Raw genomic sequence first — 24113 nt, 5'->3', positions numbered from 1 at the left:
TAATGGGTCTTTGCAGCCATGAAAAATGGGAGTTCTCGGTCCAATGGCCTGTCGTTGGCAGATTCGTGAGATGAGAAACAACAGGATCTGGATATATTCCCCATCATTCATCTACCAAGGTACAATGGACGGATGCTCACCAATGTATGCATGTGTGACTGTCCTGGTACACCGGTAGACGCTGGGGTCAGTACAACTTGAGTGACTACGTGTCGAGGTATAGAACAGGCTGCTAAAAATAGCTGGATGGAGTCAGCCATACCTGAATATAGGCATATAGATGAACCTTGGAGGGATATACATTTCACCTTGGGTGACCTGGATTGACATCCAGTAATGTATTTGCGATACCCGACGAGAGAAATGCACAATCACGCAATTGGCAGCGGGAAATATCTATTCCGCCACGCCGAAGTCTACAACCATCCATGGATGTATTGTAGGAAACCACGACCATCAAATTGGATAGATAGATCGGGATATATTATCTCTATAAGTTCCTAAGGTAGTAATAATTATCTACTTCTGTTTAAAGGCGATACTACTTCTCTATAGTTGTAGCTTTAATAATTATAATATATCTACGTAAAAAAAGGGTAGCTTTCATAAGATATCCTATCCGACTATAGATATATAGCTATTCGAACCAAGAGCGTTATTTAATTAGATAAGTATTTCATCGGATGAATTCTACCAGTTTTGTGGACACTGTCGGACTTAGGACTAATTTGGAGACTGAAATAACAAGACAACCAAGCAGGCACTACAGGACCAAATCCAGCAGCTCATCTGGGGGGTTCCACCCATTTATCCCAACGTTCCTCCCAGGGAGGACGGCCCTTTGGGTCTTCAATCACGACAACTGCGCGAGATAGCGTATTTTCTTCATCCAGGTAAAACGTGAGATCGCGCAGCTCGCTCCACTGCCGTATAACTGCTGGATGGGTCACTATGAGAATCCGGCGTCCATCGAGCTCAGCGCTGGCATTGTTGTCAATAGCATTGGAGTGATGCGACAACAAACGTTCAGATGTGTGGGAGAAAGTCTTATCTAAACGGTCCAGGTGAAGCAGCTTGAAGTACCCCTTACCAGTATTCATCGCGGCAAGATCATGAGATGCACGCTCGTAGAATCTTATCAGTTCTTTACGGCGTCTGTTTTCCTGCTCTTCGCTGAGGGGCCCTTTTAGCAGCCACTGGCTCATAGGAGTGGACTTCATCCACAGCCTGTTCAATCAACGATTCACAGCGCCTTTTGTGGTATTCGCCAAATTCCGTGTTTGGTGCCTGCACGTACTTGGCGGTTGAGTTGGCTAGACGGAGGGTCTCCGTTTTCCAGAAGGCCTCCCAGAGTGGATTGGCTATCGCATGGCTATAGTCAGGATGGAGTGTTCATTATGCGACGGGATATTTTGTTGACATACTCTTCATGTATCTCTCAAACAGGTATTTCAGCTGCTGCCCGAAGACAGGATCTCCTTCCTCATCTTCCTCGTTCCGCTTTCCATCCAAATACCAAAACGGAGATGTGACAAATCTTCGCCAAATGTCTTTGGAAATCAGTGCTTCCAGCATGATCGCAAGAAGCCAGTATCGACAATTTGGCGAGAGAAGTTTTTCGAGAACGTCCCAGTCCTCTTGCACGCAAAACCCCTTGAGACTGCTGATGATAGTGCGCTTTTGGACCTTGGAAAGGCGCTCGGGCTTCGCGTCGTCGGGCGATATCAGCCCCCAGTGTATGGTGATGTTCTCGATATTGAAGCTAAGCCGGTTGACCATGTGTTGAACGTCAGGCGCGCCTTGTCCTGACCATGCGGCTTCAGCACAGTCGAGCATTTTCGTGAGATACCAAAAAATACTCGCCCCGTTCGATGCCCTGGAAACCAGGCGTGTCCGGTGTTCTGGTGTTTCCTCATGGGCAGCGGTCGACGTCTTGCTTCTCTCCGAGAAGTTGTCGGAACTCTGATTCTCGTCCGGGATAAAATAATCGACGGTGAGGGGTCCTCCTCTTTCTGCTGCTTCCTCCCGCGCAGCTGTCGACATTTTGTTTCGTTTTGGGGGACTTTCTGCGGAGGGACGCTGACTTTATACACGTGTCAGCAAAGTGAATACTGAAGTTTGCAAAGAATGAAGAAAATCACTTGCCTGCCATCATTTCTGTGCTCTGGTTTGAACCATGTTCAATAGGATAGACAGACGGAAAGAAGAGAAGAGATCGTTATAAAAAAGGAAGGGGGAGAGACAGCAAAGTAAATTGGAAAAGTGTCTCGGAACTATTTTTCTTTGTCTGCTTCGTTGGGATGAAGCTAGAAGTTTCTACCTTTCTTTCATCTACCCAACGAGTGCTGAATTTCAAGGTTGTAGTCATTGTCTGATTTATCCGGATAAGGCTGGATTTTCCACTGAATATATGTCCCTAGTCTTTGTCTATGCAATTCATCCAGATCAGACTGAAATTCCGCCTGTGTTGTCTATCCGAATTCCCACTCCCTCTACCCGCCTTGTGGCTGCTGCATGTTTATTTACCTCATCAGGATGAGACTAAGTTTCTACCAATACTCTACCCTAAGTGAGTGAAACTAATCCCCATGTGTCTATCCCAGGAGAGATTGCTAAAAGTAGAATGTGCTGGTGGACATAAGTTAAGCTCTGCTACCATGCTCGTGTTAGAACTCAATAAAGCCAAGTATGCCAGAGTAACAATTGTTGACTATTGCAACAGACCTTCAAGTAATCAACGCCCGTGTATATAGGGTTTTGACAGAAGCATCAATATCGAACCAAAATATCGATTGTTAATCCTCCGATCCGAGGGACATGATTTAATTAGCCACTCGAAGGACCAACTGGCCACTCGGTGCATATATCCATGGATAGCTTCAATGATCAAGGTGTGACCAGGTTTTTGAACCATGTTGTATGGAACGGAATATAAATTCAAAAGCCATGTGAAATAACAGTCATCGAGACCCAGATTATCATCTATGAAGATGGAGAGAACCCACGTAGAACGCTTCATTCCATTTATAGTAGCGAACAATCTATCTTAGTTCGCATCTATCTGCTACCATGCCATTCCCACCACCTACAAGAGGCGGTACTTCGCCGCAGCCGCCATACAAATCACCATAAACGCCACGAAAATCCCCACAATCCCAAAAAACCACCCCAGCCCCGCCGCATCCTGCCCAGGAACCTGCACATTCATCCCAAACATGCCAGTGATAAGATGACATGGGACGAAAATCGTCGCCAGCACGGTCACCTTACTCATCGCCGAGTTAATCACCAAGCTCACCCGCAGATTGGTCGCACTCAGCTGCGCAAGAAAGTTCGCCTGCGACCGCCCGATGATCTCGTCGATATGCACCAGCGACGACAGCGTCGTGATCAGGTGGTCCTGCACGTCGCCGAGGTACAGCAGCAGCTCGCCGTCCGGGTACACGGGGCTCTTCTCGGGCGCGGGCACCTGACAGCGCTTCATGAAGCCGTTCAGCACGTCGACTTTGCCGGTGAGACTGCGGATGATGTGTGTGATTTTGCGGCGGAGGACGTCGATCTGTGGGATGAGTTCTCTGACGTCGTCGATGCGGGCGATGAAGACGTGGTCTTCGATGGCTTCGGCTTCGGCCTCGGCGGCGCGTGCATACGGCTCGAAGCTGTCGACGATGTGGTCGCTGGTGTGACTGTTAGCTTTGCTTGGGTTTGGTGCGTGTGCGGGCTGGGAGGGCGGTATGGAGTGGAATAGCACGTACATCAGAGCATAGCAGACCCAGTCACTCGTCAAGACGGATGGATCGTGCATCTTGCGGATGCGTTCACGGACCTTCTGAATGTGGTTGCATCCGCTCGGCGAGAAGGTGACCACGCCGTTCTGGAAGACCAGGATGTAGATGCCCGCTGACGCCGGCACCCCGTTGCCCGGCCGCTCTGCCTCGGCGGTGGTGCTGGTCACGAGTGTCTGGAAGGTGAGCAGGTAGTAGTGGCTGAAGACTTCGACCTTCTCCCGCGGCTCGCGGATAGCAACATCCTCTGCGGTCAGGCGGTGGATGGACAGGGCTTGGACAGTGGCCTTCACGTCGGACTCGGTGGCGTCACGCACGTCGAACCACCACAGGGGGTGATCTGGGTCTGGGCGACCCTTTTGTTTGGTCTGGAAGATATGGTCGAGGTCGCCGTTTGGGAAGAGGCCTTCCCAGGTTGGGGAGGTGATAGTCTCCATTTTCTGGGATGAGAAGAAGCTGAACCGATCTGAGGTGGCTAGGTCGGCGGATTTCTTTTCCTGGGGGTTCTCCATGGTCGCCATGTTTACAGGACTGATGGGAGGGCCTGAAGCTGGTATGGGCTTTGAGCTGATGCCATCCGAGGCTGGATGTCCAGGCAAGAGGCACGCTTCTGGGTGCCGGAGGGGTTGTGCATTGGTGGAAAGCCAAAGATCAGTTCAGCCCATTCCCTCGAAATTCTCTCAGAAAAGAGTGTCTCGAGAGTCAACAAGACGGCAAATTTCCACTCGCTCTCAGCTGGGGATCGCAAGCCAGTGTCTTCATCGGTACAGATGCAAGAGTTGGAATTGACCACCACAAAGACAAGGCAAGACGAGCGCAAATGCCCTTAGTCACCACCTGGCCCCCTGTCCAGCCCTACCCGTCGACCCACGCACTATGAGCCAAGATGTGGATTTGAGTCAGTGTATAGCCAATAAGATTGGTGTCAACGTGAGATCCAGGGATGCGTTGTTCGGAACATCCCCGGATGCAATCGGGCTCGGAAAGGCGGCACCGAGATTTTCCTCGAGGCTGTGGCGCTAGGCATCTTCATTTCTACACAACTAGAGTGCGTTAATAAGAGTCTGATGGGCATTAAGAATGATCGACTGGATTGTTTGTAATGCTATGGGGACATCCGATTAAATACTCATAGCAACGCCCGAGGCACTCGGCAGAAGCCAGCAGATGGCGTCGCGTGCAGAGTAAACACATTCAATCCGTATGTTCTAAACTCCTCGCAAAATTGGCCGACTGTCTGGCCCTGAACACGTAGAAGACTGTCGTGGATATTATATATGGGTATGGCGTAAACTCCGTAGCAATGCTGCCCTCTGAAGGGAATGCAACTGGAACAGCTCGTTAGTTGCCACGTCTCCTTGAGACGTCATGGTCCCCATACCTGCGTTTCTTAATTCCGTTCAGCTTTTTATCGTCTTGGCTGCACCCCTTGCTCGCGATCCAGGACGTAGGACTTGCGCAGACGTGGATAGCACAGGACAAAGAAGATGACCACTGCCAGCAACACCAGGAGTGTCGGCATAAACATAAAGGTAAAGAGGAAGACGCTCAGCCCCAGCGTGACGTTCTGCCCGCCGAGGAACCGACGAGCCATTAGATCGAGGAGCGAGGAGAACATGGGCCTCAATGCCGACCAGGAGGGAGAGATGGATCTCCCGTCAATGGCAGTTGGAAGTGGTAACGCTGGAGGGTCAAGGCTGGCGAAGGAATTAAGATCGACAAAGAACACCCCCGTTGATGTTGCGAGCTCCTGGGGAGACCCCGTGCTGTCAGAATGGGATTCGCGGTATGCTCCGGTCGCAGATCATCTTGTTGGGCCCTATATACTTCGGCAGACGAGATGGAAGCACCGGATCAGCACCGCCTGCAAGAGTGGCTGTGACTTCAACGTTGAGGGGGGGCAGAAATGGACTAGTGGGACTGTGGGGAATTTTGATGCCTGTGCCAATGGATGATTGTTGGGGAGGATTGGAAGTGAAGTGCCGTCATCGATCCGGTTGGCCTTGGTCAATTACTTGGCAGGGCCCGGTTGACTTCGTGAACTCCCGGGATAAGAGAAGGATCGCAATGGATTACTGTATGGAGCTCCTATTGCTATAATTAAATGGGCAATGCGAGTGGATGTAAATAGCGGCAAATTGGAAGTGCGATCAGCAGGCTAATTCTGTGGAAGATCCAAGTTCGCGTGAGTCGGTGGCCAGTCTTGGCGGGAATAGCTTCATCCAGGCAGCAGAATTCTTCCCGGTTGGTGGAATGTCCGCTGGGCACGAGTGACCCTGCGAGGGGAGCCCTAGGAGAATATGATCATGGCCACTCTCGCCCTGCAGGTTCTGCGTATCGGGAATGCAGATACAATGCACGGAGTCTTCTCCTTCACGCATCGGACTCAGTGACTGGACGCACCGGTGTCAATTCCTCCCGAGTTGCGGTGCCGAGAGCCAGTGAGAGCCAGTGAGAGCCAGTGAGAGCCAGTGAGAGCCACCTCCAACTCACAGTGGGGCAGCTGCACTCATTAGCGCCGAAGTGGTTGCACTGCTGCAGGTCACTGCGTTTTCGATCGCAAGTCGATTCGGGACTGCGAGTGTTGGTGGGAAGCCGAATAGCTTGACAGTAGATGGGATTGTGGTCTTGGGTCTGGAATAGGCGTTAGTGACAGTCATGGTTATGCTGGTGCCTACAAGGGAGGATTGCGGTGCGGATCTCGTTCGCCGTGGCGAACCTCGTGGAATCGCCTCGTAGGGCTGAAGCTTGGCCCGGGGCTCCGGAAGTCACGGTGTTCGTTCCCCGGGGTTCGGAGTGACTGCGAGGATGGCGCTCCAATGGCCCCCGTAAGTCGAAGATTGCATCCACTCGGCGATCGCGAGAGGCGGGTTGTTGATGTAAGTGTCTGGTTCTGTTTTGCTTTCCCCTTCCAGCGTCGGTGGAACCCACTCGTCTTTCCCCCACTCTTTTCCCTCTCTCTCTTCCTCCCTTCACCGTCTTTCTTTGCACTCTCCGACTTTCTTTGCTCTGCGCCTGGTTCAAGATGTCTTGGCTCGCCGGGTACGGCACATCCGACGATGACGAATATGACAACCTCGGTGTCGACTGGGTGCTGCAGTATGAGTTTGACGACATCGGTGGGTGCTCAAGGCCCTGCCTCGCAGATCTCGGGGGTTGGAGCTGCACATACTGACTATCTCCTTAGCTCAAGCGCAGGCAATTGCAGAGTTTCGTGCCTTGGTTGACGACTTGACGGAAGCTGGTCTTCACGTTCAGGCACGCCACGGCCACGGTGCAGCGCTGTTGGTATGCATTCGCGTACCCCGAGATCATCTGGGGAAGATGATCCACCAGTCGAGGTGCGTCCGATTTGAGGGCAAGGGGACAATGGAATTCAGAGCTCATTGTCTGCCACAGGGTAAAGGATTGGTTGTTTGGAATCACGCATAACTTACCTGTCGGCGACGAGAACATGACTGCCGACGCCGAGACACCGTCTGAGGAGCTTCGCTCGGTTTACCATGTCATCTCCTGGCCAAAAGAGCTGGGCGGTGCGGGTATCACTCCGAATCATGGCAAGTGGAAGCACGTCACTGCGTCCTTCCCTCTGCATGATCAAAGCGCCTGCTCCGAACTGCTTCGGCAATGGAGTCGCAAGACGGTGTTGACCACGCAGGATCTCGATACGATCCGGGCACTCTTTGGTGAAAAGGTCTTGAACGGGAAGAGTGCATCCTTGTTATTGCGCACCGAGTTAACCTAGGTTTCTGTTCGATAGGTCGCTTTTTACTACGCCTTCATCCATTGTTATTCGCTTTTTCTGATCACCCCTGCGGTACTGGGCATCATCTGCTGGATGTATGGCGGCCCTTACTCGATCATATACGGCAGCGTATTGTGCGCCTGGTGCGTGGTATTCGTGGAGTATTGGAAGATTCGTGAAAAAGACCTCAGCCTGCGATGGGGCGTGAAAGGGGTCGGGCGATTGAAGGTGACCAGGGCCCAGTATTATGGGGAGAAGGAAGTCAAGGATCCTATCTCGGGCCACGTCACTCGAGTCTTCCCAGGATGGAAGCAGTTTATCCGGCAGTTGCTTCTGGTTCCTTTTGCTTCTGTTGCGACAGTTGCTCTTGGAAGCTTAATCGTGGTGACTTTTGCATCCGAAGTATTCATCTCGGAGGTGTACAAGGGCCCGCTCAAGGGGTATCTCGAATTCGTGCCCACAATTCTCTTCTCGCTCTCCCTACCCGCCATCACCTCCTTCCTGACCAGCATCGCGACCCGTCTGACTAAATATGAGAACTACCGGACCCAAGATCAGTACGATCTCGCTCAAACTCAAAAGACATTCGTTATGAATTTCATTACCTCGTTCTTACCTACCATCCTCACGGCATACGTCTACGTCCCCTTCGGCAAATCGATAGTGCCTCATCTGGATATCTTGCGACACAGCGGCTTCAACGTGGCCATGGACCACAAGGAATTTGAAGTCGACACCTCCCGCTTCCAGCAAGAAGTGATCTACCTCTCCATGACGGCGCAGGTGATTAACTTTGGCGAGGAGGTGGTTCTCCCCTATGTGAAACATGTGCTATGGCAGAAGTGGCGGAACTATCGCGATCGCCAGGCCGGATTGACCCGCAAGCGCAGTTTCTCCAAGGCGACCGACTTGCTCCTGGTTGACGCGGCAGACGAAGCATCCTTCCTGCGCCGAATTCGAGGCGAAGCCGATGCCGAAGAATACAAGGTGGAAGATGACATCTTAGAGATGTGTGTCCAGTTCGGTTATTTGGCCCTGTTTGGCGTCGCATGGCCACTCGTGCCGCTGGGGTTCTTGCTCAACAACTGGCTGGAGTTGCGGGGCGACTTCTTCAAGCTGACACTGGAATGCCAGCGACCGCCCCCAATCCGGGCCGACTCGATCGGGCCGTGTCTGCTGGGATTGGATTTCCTGGCCTGGATGGGCACGTTGTCAACCGCTGCCATCGTGCACCTTTACCGGGGGCCTATGTCCGAGGTCCGACTCTCCTCGTTGCTACTGACTGTTTTTGTGGCCGAGCAGGCCTATCTGGGGATGCGATTCACTGCATCCACTGCCCTACAAAAGATCTTCTCCGACACCCTGCGTGGCGAGGAGGCCCGCCGGTACGCCGTGCGCAAGACCTTCCTCGACGCCAGTCTATCTCGAGCCGGATCCCCCGGCTCTCCCGGCTCTCGCGTGCGGCAACGCGTGCGTTTCCACGACCGCGTCAATGTCTATGGTAACTCGGAGACCGTTCCATCGCCGGACGGCTCTCCTTCCCCAACCACCGAACAGCCGCAGGATGAGGTACTGCGGGGATCCGACCGCGAGGCCGAGTTCTGGAGTGGATCGACGTGCGATACAGCAGACGCGGGCGTCAAGCTGATCCGCGCGCTGAGCGTGTCCAAAGCAGGGGATGAACCCAAGTGGACCAAGGAGGCATAGCATCACATATACATATTCTTGGCATGGCAGTTCCGGAGTTGCATCTGTAGACCGCATTTTGAAAATTAAAAACCGATTTCTTTTTTTTTTGAATATGGCTGCCTGGTTACGCAGTTTAATTAGCTAAGTAGGCTTGTTCTATGTATAGCATCCGAGATCCCGTCTATCGACGCTAGAGTGGTGTCTAGTTGGCTTAGTATGGTGGATTGAAGCTAGTAGAAGGCTTCAACACAGACCAATGCAGGAACTGCGGGTGCCATGTGAATGTGCTATAATAATGACAATCATTATATTTCTGGAGTGTCGTGGTCTATTGACCGTACTCGTCATCATAGTCACCTCATGCTCCATAGGGCTGAAACTACGGGGGGATCGTCAGCCCTACAGGGCGGCGCCAAGCCAGCGCGCTCCACCGGTTTTTGCCTTCGCCGTCTGCGTCTCCCCGTTTCCCCTGTTCCCCGTTTCCCCTGTTCCCCGTTTCCCCCCATCTCTGTTTCCCCTTCTATTTGCATTTCCTTTCCCCAACTACTTCCTCCCTTTGTCACCCGAGTCGGTTGTGTTGTGCAGACCTGACCTCGACATGTGAAACGGCTTCCTCTGACCCGCACACCCGGCTGATTCTCCTCTCCTCTCCTTCACAATGGCGAACCCGGGAGACTCCTCCGACACCCTCATCACTCCCCCTTCCCCAACACACCCCAAACCAGCAGCTGCTATGGACTCTGAGCTGGAGCTCTCAACAATCGAGTCCGTGCCGCCCGTCGTCCCTAAACTCTTGCGTGAAGCCAGCGACATCACATGGCAGGAATCGCTGGAGTCGGTCAAAGAAAAAGTGCCGCTCATCCGCCGACGTGGCCGCTTCCGGTTGTTGCACCAGCAGCAGTTCAGGAACAGCTTGCTGGCGAGCGTCGGGTATCTTGAACTAGCCAATGCGGGTGACTTCGCCGCCAACGTCTGGAACGAAATTCCGGTCCCAACCTTCGCAGCGGTGCTGATGGGCATTGGCGGCACGCTGGCTCTGGGTATGGTTTTCGTCGCTATACAAGACTTTCGACTCAGCTGGAGGAATGTGAAGCTGCTGCGGGAGGAACGGGCGCAGCTACAACGTTTACGGCAGTACCACTGCAAGAATCCGGAGTTGACTCGGCTACTGGACGCTCGGTTGGGAGTAGGATTCCGCGAGATCGGGACAGAGGTTGTGGACCGTATCGTGATGGACTTGCTCATGGGCGCTGGATCTGTTCTTGTCGGCGTTGGCACCCTGATGGCCATTGGCGGCGCCAACCACCGCGTCTATAAGGCGAGCAACTTGCTCTCAGGGTATATAGGTAACGCCCTGGCTGCGATGTTTGGCCTCGTGAACGCTATCTGGTCCGGGTATCTGGTTTGGCGGTTTCGTCAGCACGATGTGGCCATGCGCACCAGTCAGCCGAGCGACGATATCAGCCGTCGCCTCCATACGCGCTTTTCTCGATTCCAGTGGCATGCTCTTATCAACGGTCTGAATGGGCTGGTCGCGGGTGCTGGCTCCATGGTCACCGCCGAGCGCTGGTGGGGATACGTGGTGTTGATCCCTTGCATCATCTCGCTGGTCATGTGCAACTACTTCTGGCGCAAGAAGCTGGGATATGACCGTCCAGTATTGAGTCGTGTTTCTCTGTCCAAAATACAACTTACGCCGCTCCTCGAAGACCTCGAGTACGTGATCGCCATGCAACGCGGTCTTGCTGAGCTGGATACTTCTCTGCCGCGGCCCATCATGCAACCCGACTCACTCGACTCCGTCCTGTATTTCATTGCACGAAACCGCATGCTCGAGACGTACTGCGATGCTTTGGCCCGCGATAAAAAGACCCGGCTGCTTCTCTCGGAAATTCCTCTTACTTCTACACCTCCCGATCAAATCACCGTCACCCTCGATCTTCTCCTTCGCCTCTCCTTGTCAAATCCAAACCACGCTCGCATCCTCTCGAAACATGCAAAGAAATTCCTCCGCACAGACGGCGTCCGCATATTCACTCATCGCGAACGACATTTATTAGAGCTACTGGGCTACGCCGTCTGGCAGGATCAGACCCTCGCAGCAGCGGTAGTAACAGCCACGAATACACCTTCGACTGTGCCAGCTGTCATAGAGCAAAAATAATAATTACTCACTCCCAGCCGCGGCCAGGTGGTGCAGGTGTGACTATTTTCATTTTCTACCTTTTGTTTCTGTCCGGGCATTGGCCGCTGGTCGCCTGCCTGTTCTGCCATCCGTTGGCATTGCCATTGCATAGCACTGCGAGGTTGGTTGCTGTTGTTATCTAGATGATATGCTGGGCATTTCAGATGTGCATTCTTTTATCTTATATTTCGTTGCAATTGTAATACACACTTTCGAATCCTCATCTGGCACTGCCACTTTTTGCATCTTTTCTTTCTCAGAACTACCAACCCTTGAATCATTGCCTAATATCTGGGGATATGGTGCGATCCGGGATTCGGTGCTAACGACACTCCAGAAGTGATTTTTCTTCCAATTGAGAAGTGACCAATTCACCTCGAAGTTTCTCTGTTCACATCTTTTCAAATCCAGGCTTATGGATCCTGGTATGTAAACCGTCTGGCCTTGCAACTTTGCAGTTGATCTATTCTCAATCATCCAAGCCGGGGCAGTCCTCACTGGTCCAGGAGGTAATATTGTCATACGGAGACGGATCAGTCCAGATGTAGTTGAACCTATCCCTGGTCAGCACACCCATCGACTAAAAAGGGGGGGGGAACACTCACGATTCATCAGGGTACGTCGGTGCATCGTCATCACCCAGTTCCTTCACGATATTCGTCAACTCCCCATGCTCCCAGCAGATCAGAATGTTGCCGTCGCCGTCAAAGTCCTTCACGGCCTTCTTGACGCACTTCGCATCCGTCTTGCCGCACGACGTGTCCACCGTCAACCCAAGGTCCTCCGCCAGCGGCTCCACCGTATCATACGGACGCTGGCGCTTGCCATCTACTTCACGTCAGCCATACTCTCCTAGAATGGTGATCCACCGAGAGGGAACAGGGCTTGGCTGCATTGCATCGCACCCAGAGCATCGCTGCGTGCTGTACATACCACTCTTCGGCTTCTCGGCCAGGATATAGCCGATATCGAATCCGGAGCTCTCCCCAAACACATTGCGCAGACACTGCGCCCGGTCCAGACCGTGTGCACTCAGGCCATCGGAGCCGTTGCTGGGCTTCTCGCCGTGGCGGATGAGGTAGACAGTCGGATCGGCGGCGGCGCAGATCGCCGTGCCCAGCACGCAAAGAGATAGGACGTTGAACATGAGGCTTTTGGTTTGAGTTTCGTTTGGCTTTGGCTTTTGTTGTTTCGACTTGATGCGATACCTGGGTTTATTTCCCACCTTGGGCGCGCGGCACATACTTATACACCTCCTCGAATGCATCTTCGCCCCGTCTCTCGCCGCGATGCTACCTTCTCCCACGCCGGCATCGGGCTTTTTTCCGTTGCCCGGCCATACGGAGCCGGGATCGGCGCGCCATGGGCGCGCGGGTGGGCGTGATTCGTCGGGCGATCGGTGGACCGGGGCGGACTCCGGGGGGTTTAGTGTATGCAGCTTACATCGTGCTTACCTGGTGGTTCGAAGGATTTCTGGCACTTGAGCTTGTTTGACTCCGCCTTGGTTTTCTTTCTTTGGGATATGGACAGATATATCAGCCTGGTGGTGGGCTCTCTCCCTTTTTCCATACAGGGTGCAATCGATCCATTCCTAGATTCAGGGCTCAGTGGGCCGCTGAGTCTGACTCTTGGGAGACCTCTCAGGGAGGGCTCTCTTCTTTCATTGTAGCTGTTTGACTGCGGATATAAATTATAGATCACTTCAATGCGCCTTGACTACGCTATGATTTAATGTGCCACAGTTTCATATGCGTTCGGGATTGGCAGTAAGGGTATACAGCCAACTAGAAGCTGGCTGCTCGCGCGAACAACTATGATGGGTTTAATAGCCTATGAACAAGATCGCCAAATATACGTCGATGAATCTCACTATAGTCAACCGTCGAGAGAAATTATTTGCAACAGACTAAACACTGTGTTAAAGGAAGTATCCGCATGTATGAGGCATGCTGAACGGAAGGAAACCGTCCAAGCACCAGGTTATTACCCTCTCTCTCATAACCTCCCTTCGGCTTCTTTTCCTCTTCCCCTTTTGGCACATATTCAAGCCTTGACCTGTTTCCTAGTGCTCCTCTCCTGTCCTTGCCCTGGCTTGGAGGTAATTGAGACATGCAGAGTTACTATCTTCGACTCAAATCGAGGCAGGGTTACTGTCATCCAAGTTCGAGATCACTGGGAAAGGAACAGTTTAGGCTCAGAGATGGCTCGTAACTGTCGTCGCCTTTGCCTCCAGAATAGATAGACAGTAGCCAACAGTCCGATAAGTCCTAGTCCGCCGACTCCTGTACTAACGAGACCGCATTTGTGTTTGTAGGGTGTTCCGAGCGAGATGTATTCGAGCTCTTTGGAGGGGTATTGTCTCACCTGTGATGATGTAGTCGGTAGGTGTCCAGGGAGTGGTATCAGAGGTGTTCGAGTCTGGAAGGGTCGGCATGACGCAGGCTTCGCAACATCTAAGATTGGAGGGTAGGAGGAGTGGCAGTTAATGATTGTGCGTGTCTACATCGTCATATTCTATATTCTAGATTGTCCAGTGGGCTAGTCCTAAGCTGATCATCTGGGTCACAGAGATTCTGGTTTGTCCTATGTATTCAGTTATCTGTCATGAAGCCACCATTGGCCGTTCACATGCTGTTTCATCTACGTCGAGACATTAGACTCCTTGTGTAACAAACGATTAGCTCAAGTTGCCTGTTTCGCTGCAGCGCAGGCTGATGACTCTGGCAAGCTCACATAATAGTGTTTTCCGTTCGACTGTTGTCATTTCCCGGGGTCTTGCTAGTCCTCTTTGATCTCCTGAGCTTGCGCGAGTCAAAGTGAGACTATGGCTTCAGGAGAGTTCTTTTATTTTGCGAGGTCTTCGCGAGAGAACTTAGCATGCTTCTCATGGCCATATGCTGCCATCGTATCACCCCAGCTGAAATGAAACGCTCATGGCCTTGTCAGTTCCAGCTATGAGATGGTTTGCTCTGCATCTACCGTGCCATTCCCGTTCGTGTCGACACAAATCAGGGTATCATGCCGTCCATCCAGTATACGGAGTCCGCGGTGCCAAAAAGTAGCTCTGTCTCGGGCATCTGGTAACGATAAGCAAGGAATCTACCCACAGCGAATCACGAATTAGACCTACCACAAAGTCCCAATTGCCTATCAAATCTGGTAGGTTATCCTCGGGCGTCTTGCCGATCCCATCCAGCGCCATCTGAATTTCGTCCTGGCTCTGACCGACCTTCTCTTCCAGAATGCCGACACATCGTCTCTCTGTCTCCTCGGCTGCGTGTGCCAGCATCTCTGGAAACTGCTCTCTCGGGACGCCGCGCATAATCCCGTCAATTTGTGCGATCACGATGTTCAAAAACAGTAGCCCTTTTGTGTTCACCTCGCCGTTTTTGATGCACTCCAACTGCCAGCACTTGAATTCTTCCAGCACAGCGAGGAGATCTCGTCGTAGAAAAGCTGGTCCGAGGCTATCCTGCTCGTGTAGCTGGATATTCAGTTCGGCGGCAATGAGAAAGCAGGCTTGTGTGGCAATGACACGAAAAGGCCCAGATCCACACTGTGTCAGCCGAACGAAGTCGTCCGGTACGACATCAGTGCGAGATGAAGTAGTCAGGACCGAAGATGCCGGGTAAGCGGAGCACCAGATTTTGAGACAAGTCTCCACAATGACCTTCCTCGAGAACGCATACGCCATATCGTGGCCTGGGCCAAGATACGGTGCGTGAAGCGCGAGCAAATTGCGACAGACTAGAAAGTCAAGGACGCTCGTTTCGAACTTGGATGGCACGGCACCATTTCTGTACCCCTGGATGGTCTGACGAATTCCTCTGTACATCTTCCGGAGCTCCGAGTCGATGCGAAGAACTTCGTCGTAGGGGGCATGGGGGCCAATTCCATTCAAGGACTTTGCAATGATCAAACGCAACACGAGCGTTTTCCGCAGGGCCAAGGCAGTGGATGTCTGCGTATATGTATCTTCTGGCTTGGGTACCGGATCCTCGATCATGATTTGCTCGTCGTCAAAATTGCCCGGCGGGTGGGTATCGAAATCATCGAGGGAGAAGAGCGGAGGGCCTCCAGATTCCATGCTGGTTTGTACTGTCATCTCCAGGATAGTGTTCCAGAGTCTCCGTCGCATTTCCGCAATAAAAAAGTTTCGCCTGGGCAGGTGACTCGGGTCGCGATGCAGGCCCATGGACACTGCTGTTCGAACTAATTCCCCGGCTGAGATCCAGATCAGGCGTCCGTCGACGCCGACAGTCTCTCGGGCGAAGAGATGCAAGATGTTGATCTGCAAGAACTTGATATTAAGTCGAGCTTTACGCTCAGGCTCTGATATCCATGTCTGCGCCTCGTGGACCCATTGGATTGCGGACACGCGCAGCGAGAATCGATCGTCGTACATGGCGGCGCCAATTGCGCACATGAGCTTCAGCTGGATCACAAATGACAGATCTGGTGTTGTTTCTGATATCCAGAGCGCCTCGTAGTCACGCATGAAGGTCGGGATGTGAACAACTCGCCACACCCTTTCGATTGTGCGAAGATAAATGTCAATCAGCGTGTCAGTCAGCTCCTTTGGGGGCAAGTCGGTCGTTGGTATTGCGGGCCATGTGGGTGTTCGGCGGGCTTTGATGACTTTTCCCAATTGCTTGCACTTGTTTAAGCTAGTGGTGATGCCTGAGCTGTCATTCTCGAGGAACGGCTCAATCATGTCAAAAATTTCGGCAAACTAACTGCCGGTCAGCCCAAACTATTCTGAGATGGGATGCACGGATATTGAGGATATCTACCTGCGCAACTCCATTCATCCAATGGCTTTGGCCGAAGAGTCGAGTTTTGTGCATGATTGCACGAGACATCGCTGCCGGTCGCCCTATAGATGCCGCTTCTTGCTGGACATGAAATGTCCCGAGGTAAGACTCTGTGGTACGGAAATCACATTTTGAACTCGAAGCGCTGGATGCCCCTCGATCTCCTGTCACTGTAGCCAGCTGCTCCTCGAGCTGTTTGACTCGCTGTCGGAGGGACTCCGTCTCTCGGACAGATGACTGGGTGGCTGGACTTGATGGGCCAGTGGAACAAGGTACCATGGAGATTGTGCGGTTGCTCAAGGCTGAGGCAGACGACCCAAGACTAGAGTATTGATCCAGTGACATTGGAACAGAATGATTCTCAGAATCTGGAGAAGGGCCAGACTCGGTCGTCTGTGCCGGAGCGGGCTGACGCGCTGGAGGCGGCGAGAGATGATCGTACACACATTTCTCCCTGTTCTTGGAGCGCAGACAGTTACTGCATGGGGACTCCTTGTTGCACCTAATCTTTCGCTTCCTGCACAGAGTGCATGATCTATGGGTTAAATGTCAGCATGGCCTCGTTTTGGATTGCCATCCTCATACATACACGGGCGGTCTCCTCCGCCGACGTACGGGGTCGGACATCGGCATCACGCTCAGACCTGGGTTCAGGATTGGAGCTTGCATTTTGAAGAATGCAAGATTATTCTATCGGCTTTTGATACAATCATCTGCTCTGTTTGCAAGCGAAATCGGCAAGAAAGGAGAGAGAATAATCGGGGTCGGGGCAGGACGGAAACCAGAGAACTCGGACTCGGGGCTCGGGATATGCGCGAATGGTCCGTCTCGTCTCCCATTTCCCGGCTCCGCGGTATCTCCGCCGGTATAGTTCTGTCCTCGACGGACTTCTTGATGAATATAAATTGGACTACTGGTTCTGGGCAGAAGGAATAAATTTCAGATAGAAATCTTGAATTCAGTGGATTTCCAATTCTTCTCCTTTTTGTCCGAAACAACACACCCACCTCTTCAGCTTGCGGTCCTTGTTTTAACATATATATCTCGACCTACGCACCATGCCAGCATCAGAGTCCCCAGATAAAGCATTGGAAGACGGCAGACAACAATCCGATGCAAGTTCAAACTCCACAAAAAATGCTCCCATCCTCACCGATGCCCCTGATGGTGGCCTGGAAGCGTGGCTCGTTGCAGCAGGCGCTGCTTTTGTTTTCTTCTCAGCTCTTGGCTTCTCCAACTCCTTTGGCGTGTTCGAGGAATATTATCTCACCCACCAACTGCGCGGTGACTCTCCAGACAAGGTGGCCTGGATTGGGTCACTGTCAGTCTTTTTGCAGTTTGCAAGTGGAGCGATTGGAGGCCCGCTTTTCGACCGCTACGGCGCCTGGGCAAGTCTGCGAAACCGCGTGCACTGGATCAAATCTAACATCAGTCTAGGTCATCCGCCCAGGAGCAGTTCTCTATGTCTTTTCGATTATGATGACCAGTCTATGCAAGGAGTACTGGCAATTGATGCTCTCGCAGGGCGTGCTTATGGGTGTCGCAATGGGCCTGATCCAGTTCCCATCCATGGCAGCGGTGACACAGTACTTCGATAAGAAGCGCGCCGCGGCACTGGGGATTGCGATATCGGGATCCTCGATCGGTGGGGTGGTGATGCCCATCGCCTTTTCCAAGATGCTGAACAGCACCAACCTGGGATTCGGATGGTCGGTGCGAATCATGGGGTTCGTGATGATCCCCCTGCTCAGCTTCTCGTGCGTCACGGTCAAAGCACGACTCCCACCGCGCAAGTCGCAGTTCTTCATTCCCAGCGTCTTCAAAGACGCCCGCTATTGCCTCATCGTGGCGGCCTTGTTCTTCATGTTTGTCGGCATGTTTTCGCCGCTGTTCTATATTCCGACCTACGCCGTCTCCAGAGGAGTTGATGCCACACTTGCGTCCTATTTCCTGGCGATCCTTAACGCCGCGTCGACTTTTGGTCGAATCATTCCTGGAGTCCTGGCAGACAAGTTTGGTCGGCTTAATGCATTTACGATTGGAGGCATAGTCACCGCTGTTGTGATTTTCTGTTTCAACGAGCCCACGTCTTCGGCCGGTTTGGTTGTTTATTCGCTCGCCGTGGGGTTTTCCTCCGGAACCATCATCTCTGGTGCTTCTGCCGCCTTGGTCCTGTGCATTAAAAATGCCCAGGAGAGTGGCGCATATATGGGGATGGGCATGGGGATAGGCTCGCTGGCAGCTTTGATGGGGCCCCCGGTGAACGGGGCACTTATTGAGCGGTATGGGTTCGCACCAATGTCGTACTTCAGTGGCGCCATGTGTCTAGTTGGTGGATTCCTTGGTATTGCGGCCAAGGCAGCCACTGCCGAGGGGATATTTGGAAGAACATGATCGCGAGACTGGGAAATGGATTCAACCTCGGAATGCCTGTCGCGGATAATGAGAAGGGGTGAGAAGAGGAATGGGCGATGGAAGCGGGACTAGTTACTAGATATAGACTGTTAATCTACTGTAAAAACATGAAAAGCCCGGAGATTATTCCACGAGTGCGACCGGAATATGACGCGTAGTTGATGGCGTCGCGTTGTTGTGGTCTTAGATCTGGGTATGTGCCAAGTAAGACAACGCATGTCGCGAATGTAAGGGATGGCGGAGCGGGCTTTGAATCCCGCGAGATCGACTAGGAAAATATGGGTGAGAGCTAGCATACCATGTCTCTATTGTAGGACTTCTAGATGTTGCGATCATGGTGAATCGACTGAAAGACTCGCGGTCTCGATATATGTGGTTGATGTAGATATCAATGAAATCAAATACCATGTCCACGAGCAGAAGGCTACCCAGACGAGGTGAATTGGATGAACCATATTGAATGCAATTTTAGTCTCCAGCCGATGATCGTAGAGATTCCTGGTAATTATTTTCGGCCGCCAGTGATTGCTTTCTGTTGTTCTCTGGTACACGTAATCCGTCACGACGTTTGTGACTTGCCGAGGAAGAAGTTGGTTTGGAAAAAGAGAAGCGCTGAGTGGGAAGTCTTCCAAGCCAAATGCAGAGCCAAAAGAGTAGTACAGGGCACGACGATAGGCGAGAATGGCACCAACAAACACTGGAGGCTGTGTAACGAACGGATAGCGTTGGGGCAACCGGGGAGCCTCTTCATGTTTTTGGCAGTGGCTAAGGTAACTGATTAGGCAATTACTCGGTCGTTCTATTTACCTTATTTGAGAGATTTATGCAGTGCTGAAAGAGACAGACCAAGTGACGAGCGATGCAGGACGCCAGGGCCAAGTATTACTTTAGTAAGCCCAGTTTTGATATCATCAACCTTGGAAGGCTTAACGACCTGGACACGAGAACTACAATACATCAACGAATACTACCGCTAACTAAGATGTCCTTTACGGATAGAAGTGATATTTTTTGGACGAATTGTGGAACATGGTCAGGAGTAAAGCGAAGATGCCCAGACACAAACGAGAACTAAAATCACGAGGAGCCATAGAGGCTTGGTGTTGGATCTGCCCTTACGATAGACAACTTCCATGCGAGAAACACCTTGCGACTACAGGGACATGGCCAACCCTCGACTGCACGACGTCATGTTTGCTGTGGACTTCAGCGTTTGCGGCCCAAAGAATATATATATGTGGCTATCTTTAAGTCAGTACTCAGCAGAATCCCAGAATAACTATACCATGTCCCCCAGAGCTCAAATAATCCTATTGTACTTCTCCTAAAACACTCCAATATTAAATCGTCTTTATATCAATGTGACCAGGAAGGAAATCTATTTCTACACATGCCTCACCTCGATTTCGGTGCGCGCGACCCGATATTCCCAATTTGGTATTATCACAACCTCACCTCCACCCAGCCAACCACCCTCCACATCTACTCGATGTCCAACATTAAAAATCTCGAGCTCATCTTTTGAGTTGCCTCTCTATGTCACACGTCAAGTGTATGACAGAATACGCGTCTGGCCGACACTTTCCCGATCCTGGATCTGGCAAGGGGCGCCGATCCTCGCGGCCTGGCCGCGCCGCTGCCGTACAGCCGCATTCCAACTCCAAGAAGGTATCTTCGCGCTTCCATGCCAACAACTGCGCTACGGGCGCGTCCCACGATGTGCGAGATGGAGATTCGTCTTTTCTATCTCGTGTCGCTCCGTCTCTTCTTTCCGCCTCTGCCTCCCTCTTCGTCTCTTCCTCTCGTTCGTGCACATCCTTGAGGCCTTGAGGGTGAGGTTGTGAATAGAGGATGCGGGGTCCCGTTATTGCGACTGCTCTGGCAGTCTGTGTTGCATCGGCATCGGGTGCTTATATTCCTCTTCGCTCGAGCTCGATGCGAGTCGAGGCAGCGGTGGCTGTAGCTGCACCGCAAGAACATCATGCTTCGGCAGACAAAGGCTTGCTGCTTCCACCGTGGTTTCTAAGTCTCCTGGAAGGGTATCTGAGTTCGATCCATTCGAATTGGTTGAGGAGCTAACGACGATCCAGGGGAGACTATCCAACTGCGACGAGTGATACGGCCGATGACATCCCGATTCAGACTCAGGAGCCGACTCAAGAGCCTAGTCAAGAGCCTACTCAAGATCCTACTCAACAGCCTACTCAACAGCCTACTCAACAGCCTACTCAAGAGCCTACTCCAGACGAGACTCCAAATACACCGAGTGAAACTCCAAGCCCGGTGCCAGTTCCAGCTCCTACAGCTCCGCCTTCCGCATCTACTACACTGTCGTAGGTCATGACTAGCCCCGACGAAAGACATCCATACTGACTTTGACTAGACTCGTCAAGGGGTCAAGTAGTTTGACCACCGATCTGCCGAGTAGTACGAGAACTCCCGAGGTCGCGCTCCCAGCAGGCTCATTTGTTCCTGCATCGCAGACATGCGCCGCGCCGGCTCAGAAGTCTCCTAGCATTTACTGGCTCGATGATCAAGACCATAACCAAGTGGGTGCTGGGTATGCCCCCTATACCAATACGACCAAGGTGTACCCCGTCTACCGCAACGTCATGGACTACTCGGTTGTCAACGATGGATCTGGTGATCAAACAGCCAAACTGCAGAAGGCTATTGACGATGACGGCAACGGCGGCACCCGGAAGGGATCTGGGGTGACCCGGTATCCCGCCGAAGTCTTCCTGCCTGGCGGCGAATATCAGCTTGGCAGTACGCTCACGATGACTGTTGGAACGATCATCGTCGGTGACCCGGCAAATCCACCGGTCATCAAAGCAGCACCTAACTTCAATGGTCAATTTCTCATTATGGGCTATGACGAGAACAACGGGAATCCAGAGACTAGCTTCATGATGTTGATCAAGAACGTCATTCTCGACACTACTGCTGTCCCGGTGGACACGAAGATCACGGCTCTGCAGTGGGGAGTTGCCCAGGCCGCCGGATTGACAAACGTTGAAGTTCATATGCCTTTCAACTCGAAAGGACACACTGGTATCGATATAAAAGCAGGGTCAACAATCGCTGTGACCGATGTGGTGAGTTCTATCCCCTCAAATTCCTGCTTGTGCTGTCCTAATATGTGCAGACTATCGTTGGTGGTGCCACTGGTATTATCAACTCCAATCAACAAGTCAACTTCAAGAATGTACACTTCAACGGTTGCGGCACCGCCTTTGACGCCGCTGGTGGATGGACCGTTCTTCTCCAAAGTGCGACCTTTGAATCATGCGGCACCGGAATCAATATGACAAGCAACGGCCTTGGAAGTATGGTCCTGCTGGATTCAACCTCTACGAACTCTGGCCCAGTTGTCCGATTCTATGATTCATCGCACGATAGTGGGAGTCAAAATAGCCAAATCATCATTGAGAACCTGACTCACGATAACTCGAACGCGATCGCCGTCGACAGCTATGGAAATGTGCGACTAGAGGCCACTGCCCATGTTGAGACCTGGCTTTGGGGTACTCTCGTGCCTGGGGCATTTGAGACAGGTGCAACGAAAACAACCCGGCGAGCTTCCAGTTTGCTTGTAGGCGACAAGTACTTCACGAAGGCCCAGCCTAAGTATGCCGAGTATGGCAGTGAAGATGTCGTGAACGTCAAAACAGTTTCTGGCGTTACGGTGAAGGGCGATGGCCTCACTGATGATACCCAGGCTCTGAATACTATCTTGGCCCAGAATGCGGCTAACTGCAAGATAACATACTTCCCCTTCGGAGTCTACCGCGTTTCCGATACTATTCTCATTCCCGTCGGGACCCGCATTGTTGGTGAAGCTTGGTCTGTCATCTCCGGTTATGGTGATGCCTTCAAAGATGCATCGAATCCCAAGACGGTGGTCCGCATCGGCAACCCGGGTGACGTCGGTATCATCGAGGTCCAAGACATGCGTTTCTCAGTCGGCGAGCCGCTTCCAGGGGCCAAGATTGTGGAGATTAATGCTGCAGGCTCCCAGCCTGGCGATGTCGGACTCTGGAATACGATGGTCACCGTCGGGGGAACTGCTGAAACCAGTATCTCTAATGTCTGCACCTCGCAAGATCCCAAGGACTGCATGGCAGCGTACATGATCATGCACTTGACAGAGACCTCCTCGGCCTACATCGAGAATTTCTGGGGCTGGACAGCTGACCATAACCTCGATAGCGACTCACTCCTGACCATCATCTCGACCGGTCGCGGGATCCTGGTCGAATCCACCCAGGCCACCTGGTTAACCGGTACTGGTGCTGAACACAACTGGCTTTATAACTACAACTTCCACAACGCCGCTAATGTGTACGCGGGCCTTCTCCAAACCGAATCACCCTACATGCAGGGCTCCGGCGAATATGAGATGGCACCAGCACCCTGGACCGCAAATCCGCAAATCGGAGACCCTGACTTCACATGGTGTGGTGCACAGGACCAGAAGTGCCGTACCTCGCTAGCCACCAATGTCGATGGCGGAGCGAACATCGCCTTATACAACTCTGCCGCGTGGGCCTTCTTCGACGGATACTGGAATGGGCTGTATAATGAGCCGTGCAATGGCAAGTGCCAGACGAACATGATGCGGGTCACCGACAACCCTCAGAACCTCGTCTGGTATTCCATCGGTACGCGGATGACAGATGTCATGGTGCTGGATGGCAAGACCAATCCGACAGAAGCGAATCACCCCGGTGGATGGGAAGCCATTATCCAAGCTTATAGCGAGTTCTCGGCGTGATGTGGGACAAGACATTCGCATTAGACTGTGTGCTGTAAAGCATGATGGACATATGCATTAGCTATCAAGCTAACGACTAAATATAATTCCTGATCATTATTTCTGGGCGAATTGAGTACCGCAATACTTATAAGTACGTCGTTCAAAGCTTAGAGATGCCAGTGCTGAGGGCCAAGGTTGTCTTGGGCCAAATTTAATCATCCGACGACATCATCTCACCGAGGCCCCTCGGGCTGTCATGTGAAAGAGAAATTTCTCAGTAGCCACACTTCTTGGGATTATATCAGTCAGGATATGGGGGTATTTTTGTCTAATATTTGGCCCCGGGCTTGTACAACAAAGAAATACGTTGGGCGGGAACTGCGTTTTGCTACTCTATACAAGAGCATAGCTCCCAGACTTGTTTTCTCACAACCCGATATACTACATTACAAGGTTTGGTCAAACCATTTAGACTCCAAGGCGAGTTCTTGTGTATGCGGGATTTGCGAATGGTCGAGAATGACGCATTGATGCTGTCTCCTTGCATCTAGGGGGGTTGGTTGGCTTGAGTAACTTGCAAAAGTGTCTTGTCCTGTTTTTATTACCCCTTGCGTGAGTTGGAGAAGAATTTTGTCGAAAATAGCAGGCCCCGGCTGGAAAAAAAAAACAATCGGACTTAATCTGCCTCGGTTTTTAACATGATTACAAGGTCTATAGAAGC

The 24113-nt window shown here is 52.1% G+C and overlaps 9 protein-coding genes across 9 annotated transcripts; 4 read left to right on the top strand and 5 right to left on the bottom strand.

Annotated features, from left to right (window-relative positions):
- Positions 1 to 785: 785 nt before the first annotated feature.
- N7459_000879 (uncharacterized protein) lies at positions 786 to 2043 on the bottom strand (the record flags this gene model as incomplete). Its single annotated transcript, XM_056940064.1, is given in 3 exon segments — positions 786 to 1196; positions 1216 to 1361; positions 1425 to 2043. The coding sequence occupies 3 exon segments, from the start codon at positions 2041 to 2043 to the stop codon at positions 786 to 788; spliced, it is 1176 nt and encodes a 391-aa protein (XP_056804344.1).
- Positions 2044 to 3085: 1042 nt separating this feature from the next.
- On the bottom strand, positions 3086 to 4297 carry N7459_000878 (magnesium transporter CorA family protein; the record flags this gene model as incomplete). The annotated part of the gene is made up of 1 exon (XM_056940063.1): positions 3086 to 4297. The coding sequence occupies one exon, from the start codon at positions 4295 to 4297 to the stop codon at positions 3086 to 3088; it is 1212 nt and encodes a 403-aa protein (XP_056804343.1).
- Positions 4298 to 5193: 896 nt separating this feature from the next.
- N7459_000877 (uncharacterized protein) lies at positions 5194 to 5403 on the bottom strand (the record flags this gene model as incomplete). Its single annotated transcript, XM_056940062.1, has 1 exon — positions 5194 to 5403. One exon carries the CDS (start codon positions 5401 to 5403, stop codon positions 5194 to 5196), a length of 210 nt encoding a protein of 69 aa, XP_056804342.1.
- Positions 5404 to 6810: 1407 nt separating this feature from the next.
- Positions 6811 to 9237, top strand: N7459_000876 (anoctamin family protein; the record flags this gene model as incomplete). Its single annotated transcript, XM_056940061.1, has 4 exons — positions 6811 to 6904; positions 6973 to 7126; positions 7185 to 7479; positions 7546 to 9237. 4 exons carry the CDS (start codon positions 6811 to 6813, stop codon positions 9235 to 9237), a joined length of 2235 nt encoding a protein of 744 aa, XP_056804341.1.
- Positions 9238 to 9877: 640 nt separating this feature from the next.
- Positions 9878 to 11383, top strand: N7459_000875 (uncharacterized protein; the record flags this gene model as incomplete). Its single annotated transcript, XM_056940060.1, has 1 exon — positions 9878 to 11383. The coding sequence occupies one exon, from the start codon at positions 9878 to 9880 to the stop codon at positions 11381 to 11383; it is 1506 nt and encodes a 501-aa protein (XP_056804340.1).
- Positions 11384 to 11873: 490 nt separating this feature from the next.
- On the bottom strand, positions 11874 to 12551 carry N7459_000874 (uncharacterized protein; the record flags this gene model as incomplete). The annotated part of the gene is made up of 3 exons (XM_056940059.1): positions 11874 to 11958; positions 12010 to 12232; positions 12338 to 12551. 3 exons carry the CDS (start codon positions 12549 to 12551, stop codon positions 11874 to 11876), a joined length of 522 nt encoding a protein of 173 aa, XP_056804339.1.
- Positions 12552 to 14412: 1861 nt separating this feature from the next.
- Positions 14413 to 16118, bottom strand: N7459_000873 (fungal specific transcription factor domain-containing protein; the record flags this gene model as incomplete). The annotated part of the gene is made up of 2 exons (XM_056940058.1): positions 14413 to 14481; positions 14535 to 16118. The coding sequence occupies 2 exons, from the start codon at positions 16116 to 16118 to the stop codon at positions 14413 to 14415; spliced, it is 1653 nt and encodes a 550-aa protein (XP_056804338.1).
- A 1158-nt stretch (positions 16119 to 17276) lies between these two features.
- N7459_000872 (MCT family MFS transporter) lies at positions 17277 to 18612 on the top strand (the record flags this gene model as incomplete). The annotated part of the gene is made up of 2 exons (XM_056940057.1): positions 17277 to 17624; positions 17656 to 18612. The coding sequence occupies 2 exons, from the start codon at positions 17277 to 17279 to the stop codon at positions 18610 to 18612; spliced, it is 1305 nt and encodes a 434-aa protein (XP_056804337.1).
- Positions 18613 to 20484: 1872 nt separating this feature from the next.
- On the top strand, positions 20485 to 23410 carry N7459_000871 (glycoside hydrolase family 55 protein; the record flags this gene model as incomplete). Its single annotated transcript, XM_056940056.1, has 4 exons — positions 20485 to 20672; positions 20724 to 20916; positions 20982 to 21731; positions 21782 to 23410. 4 exons carry the CDS (start codon positions 20485 to 20487, stop codon positions 23408 to 23410), a joined length of 2760 nt encoding a protein of 919 aa, XP_056804336.1.
- Between the last annotated feature and the right edge of the window lie 703 nt (positions 23411 to 24113).

Source organism: Penicillium hispanicum, assembly GCF_028827665.1.
Source record: "Penicillium hispanicum strain IBT 35686 chromosome Unknown utg000001l_segment0_segment0, whole genome shotgun sequence".
NCBI lineage: Eukaryota > Fungi > Ascomycota > Eurotiomycetes > Eurotiales > Aspergillaceae > Penicillium > Penicillium hispanicum.
The sequence above is the reverse complement of the archived record's forward strand: the minus strand, read 5'-3'. Positions and strand labels throughout refer to the sequence as shown.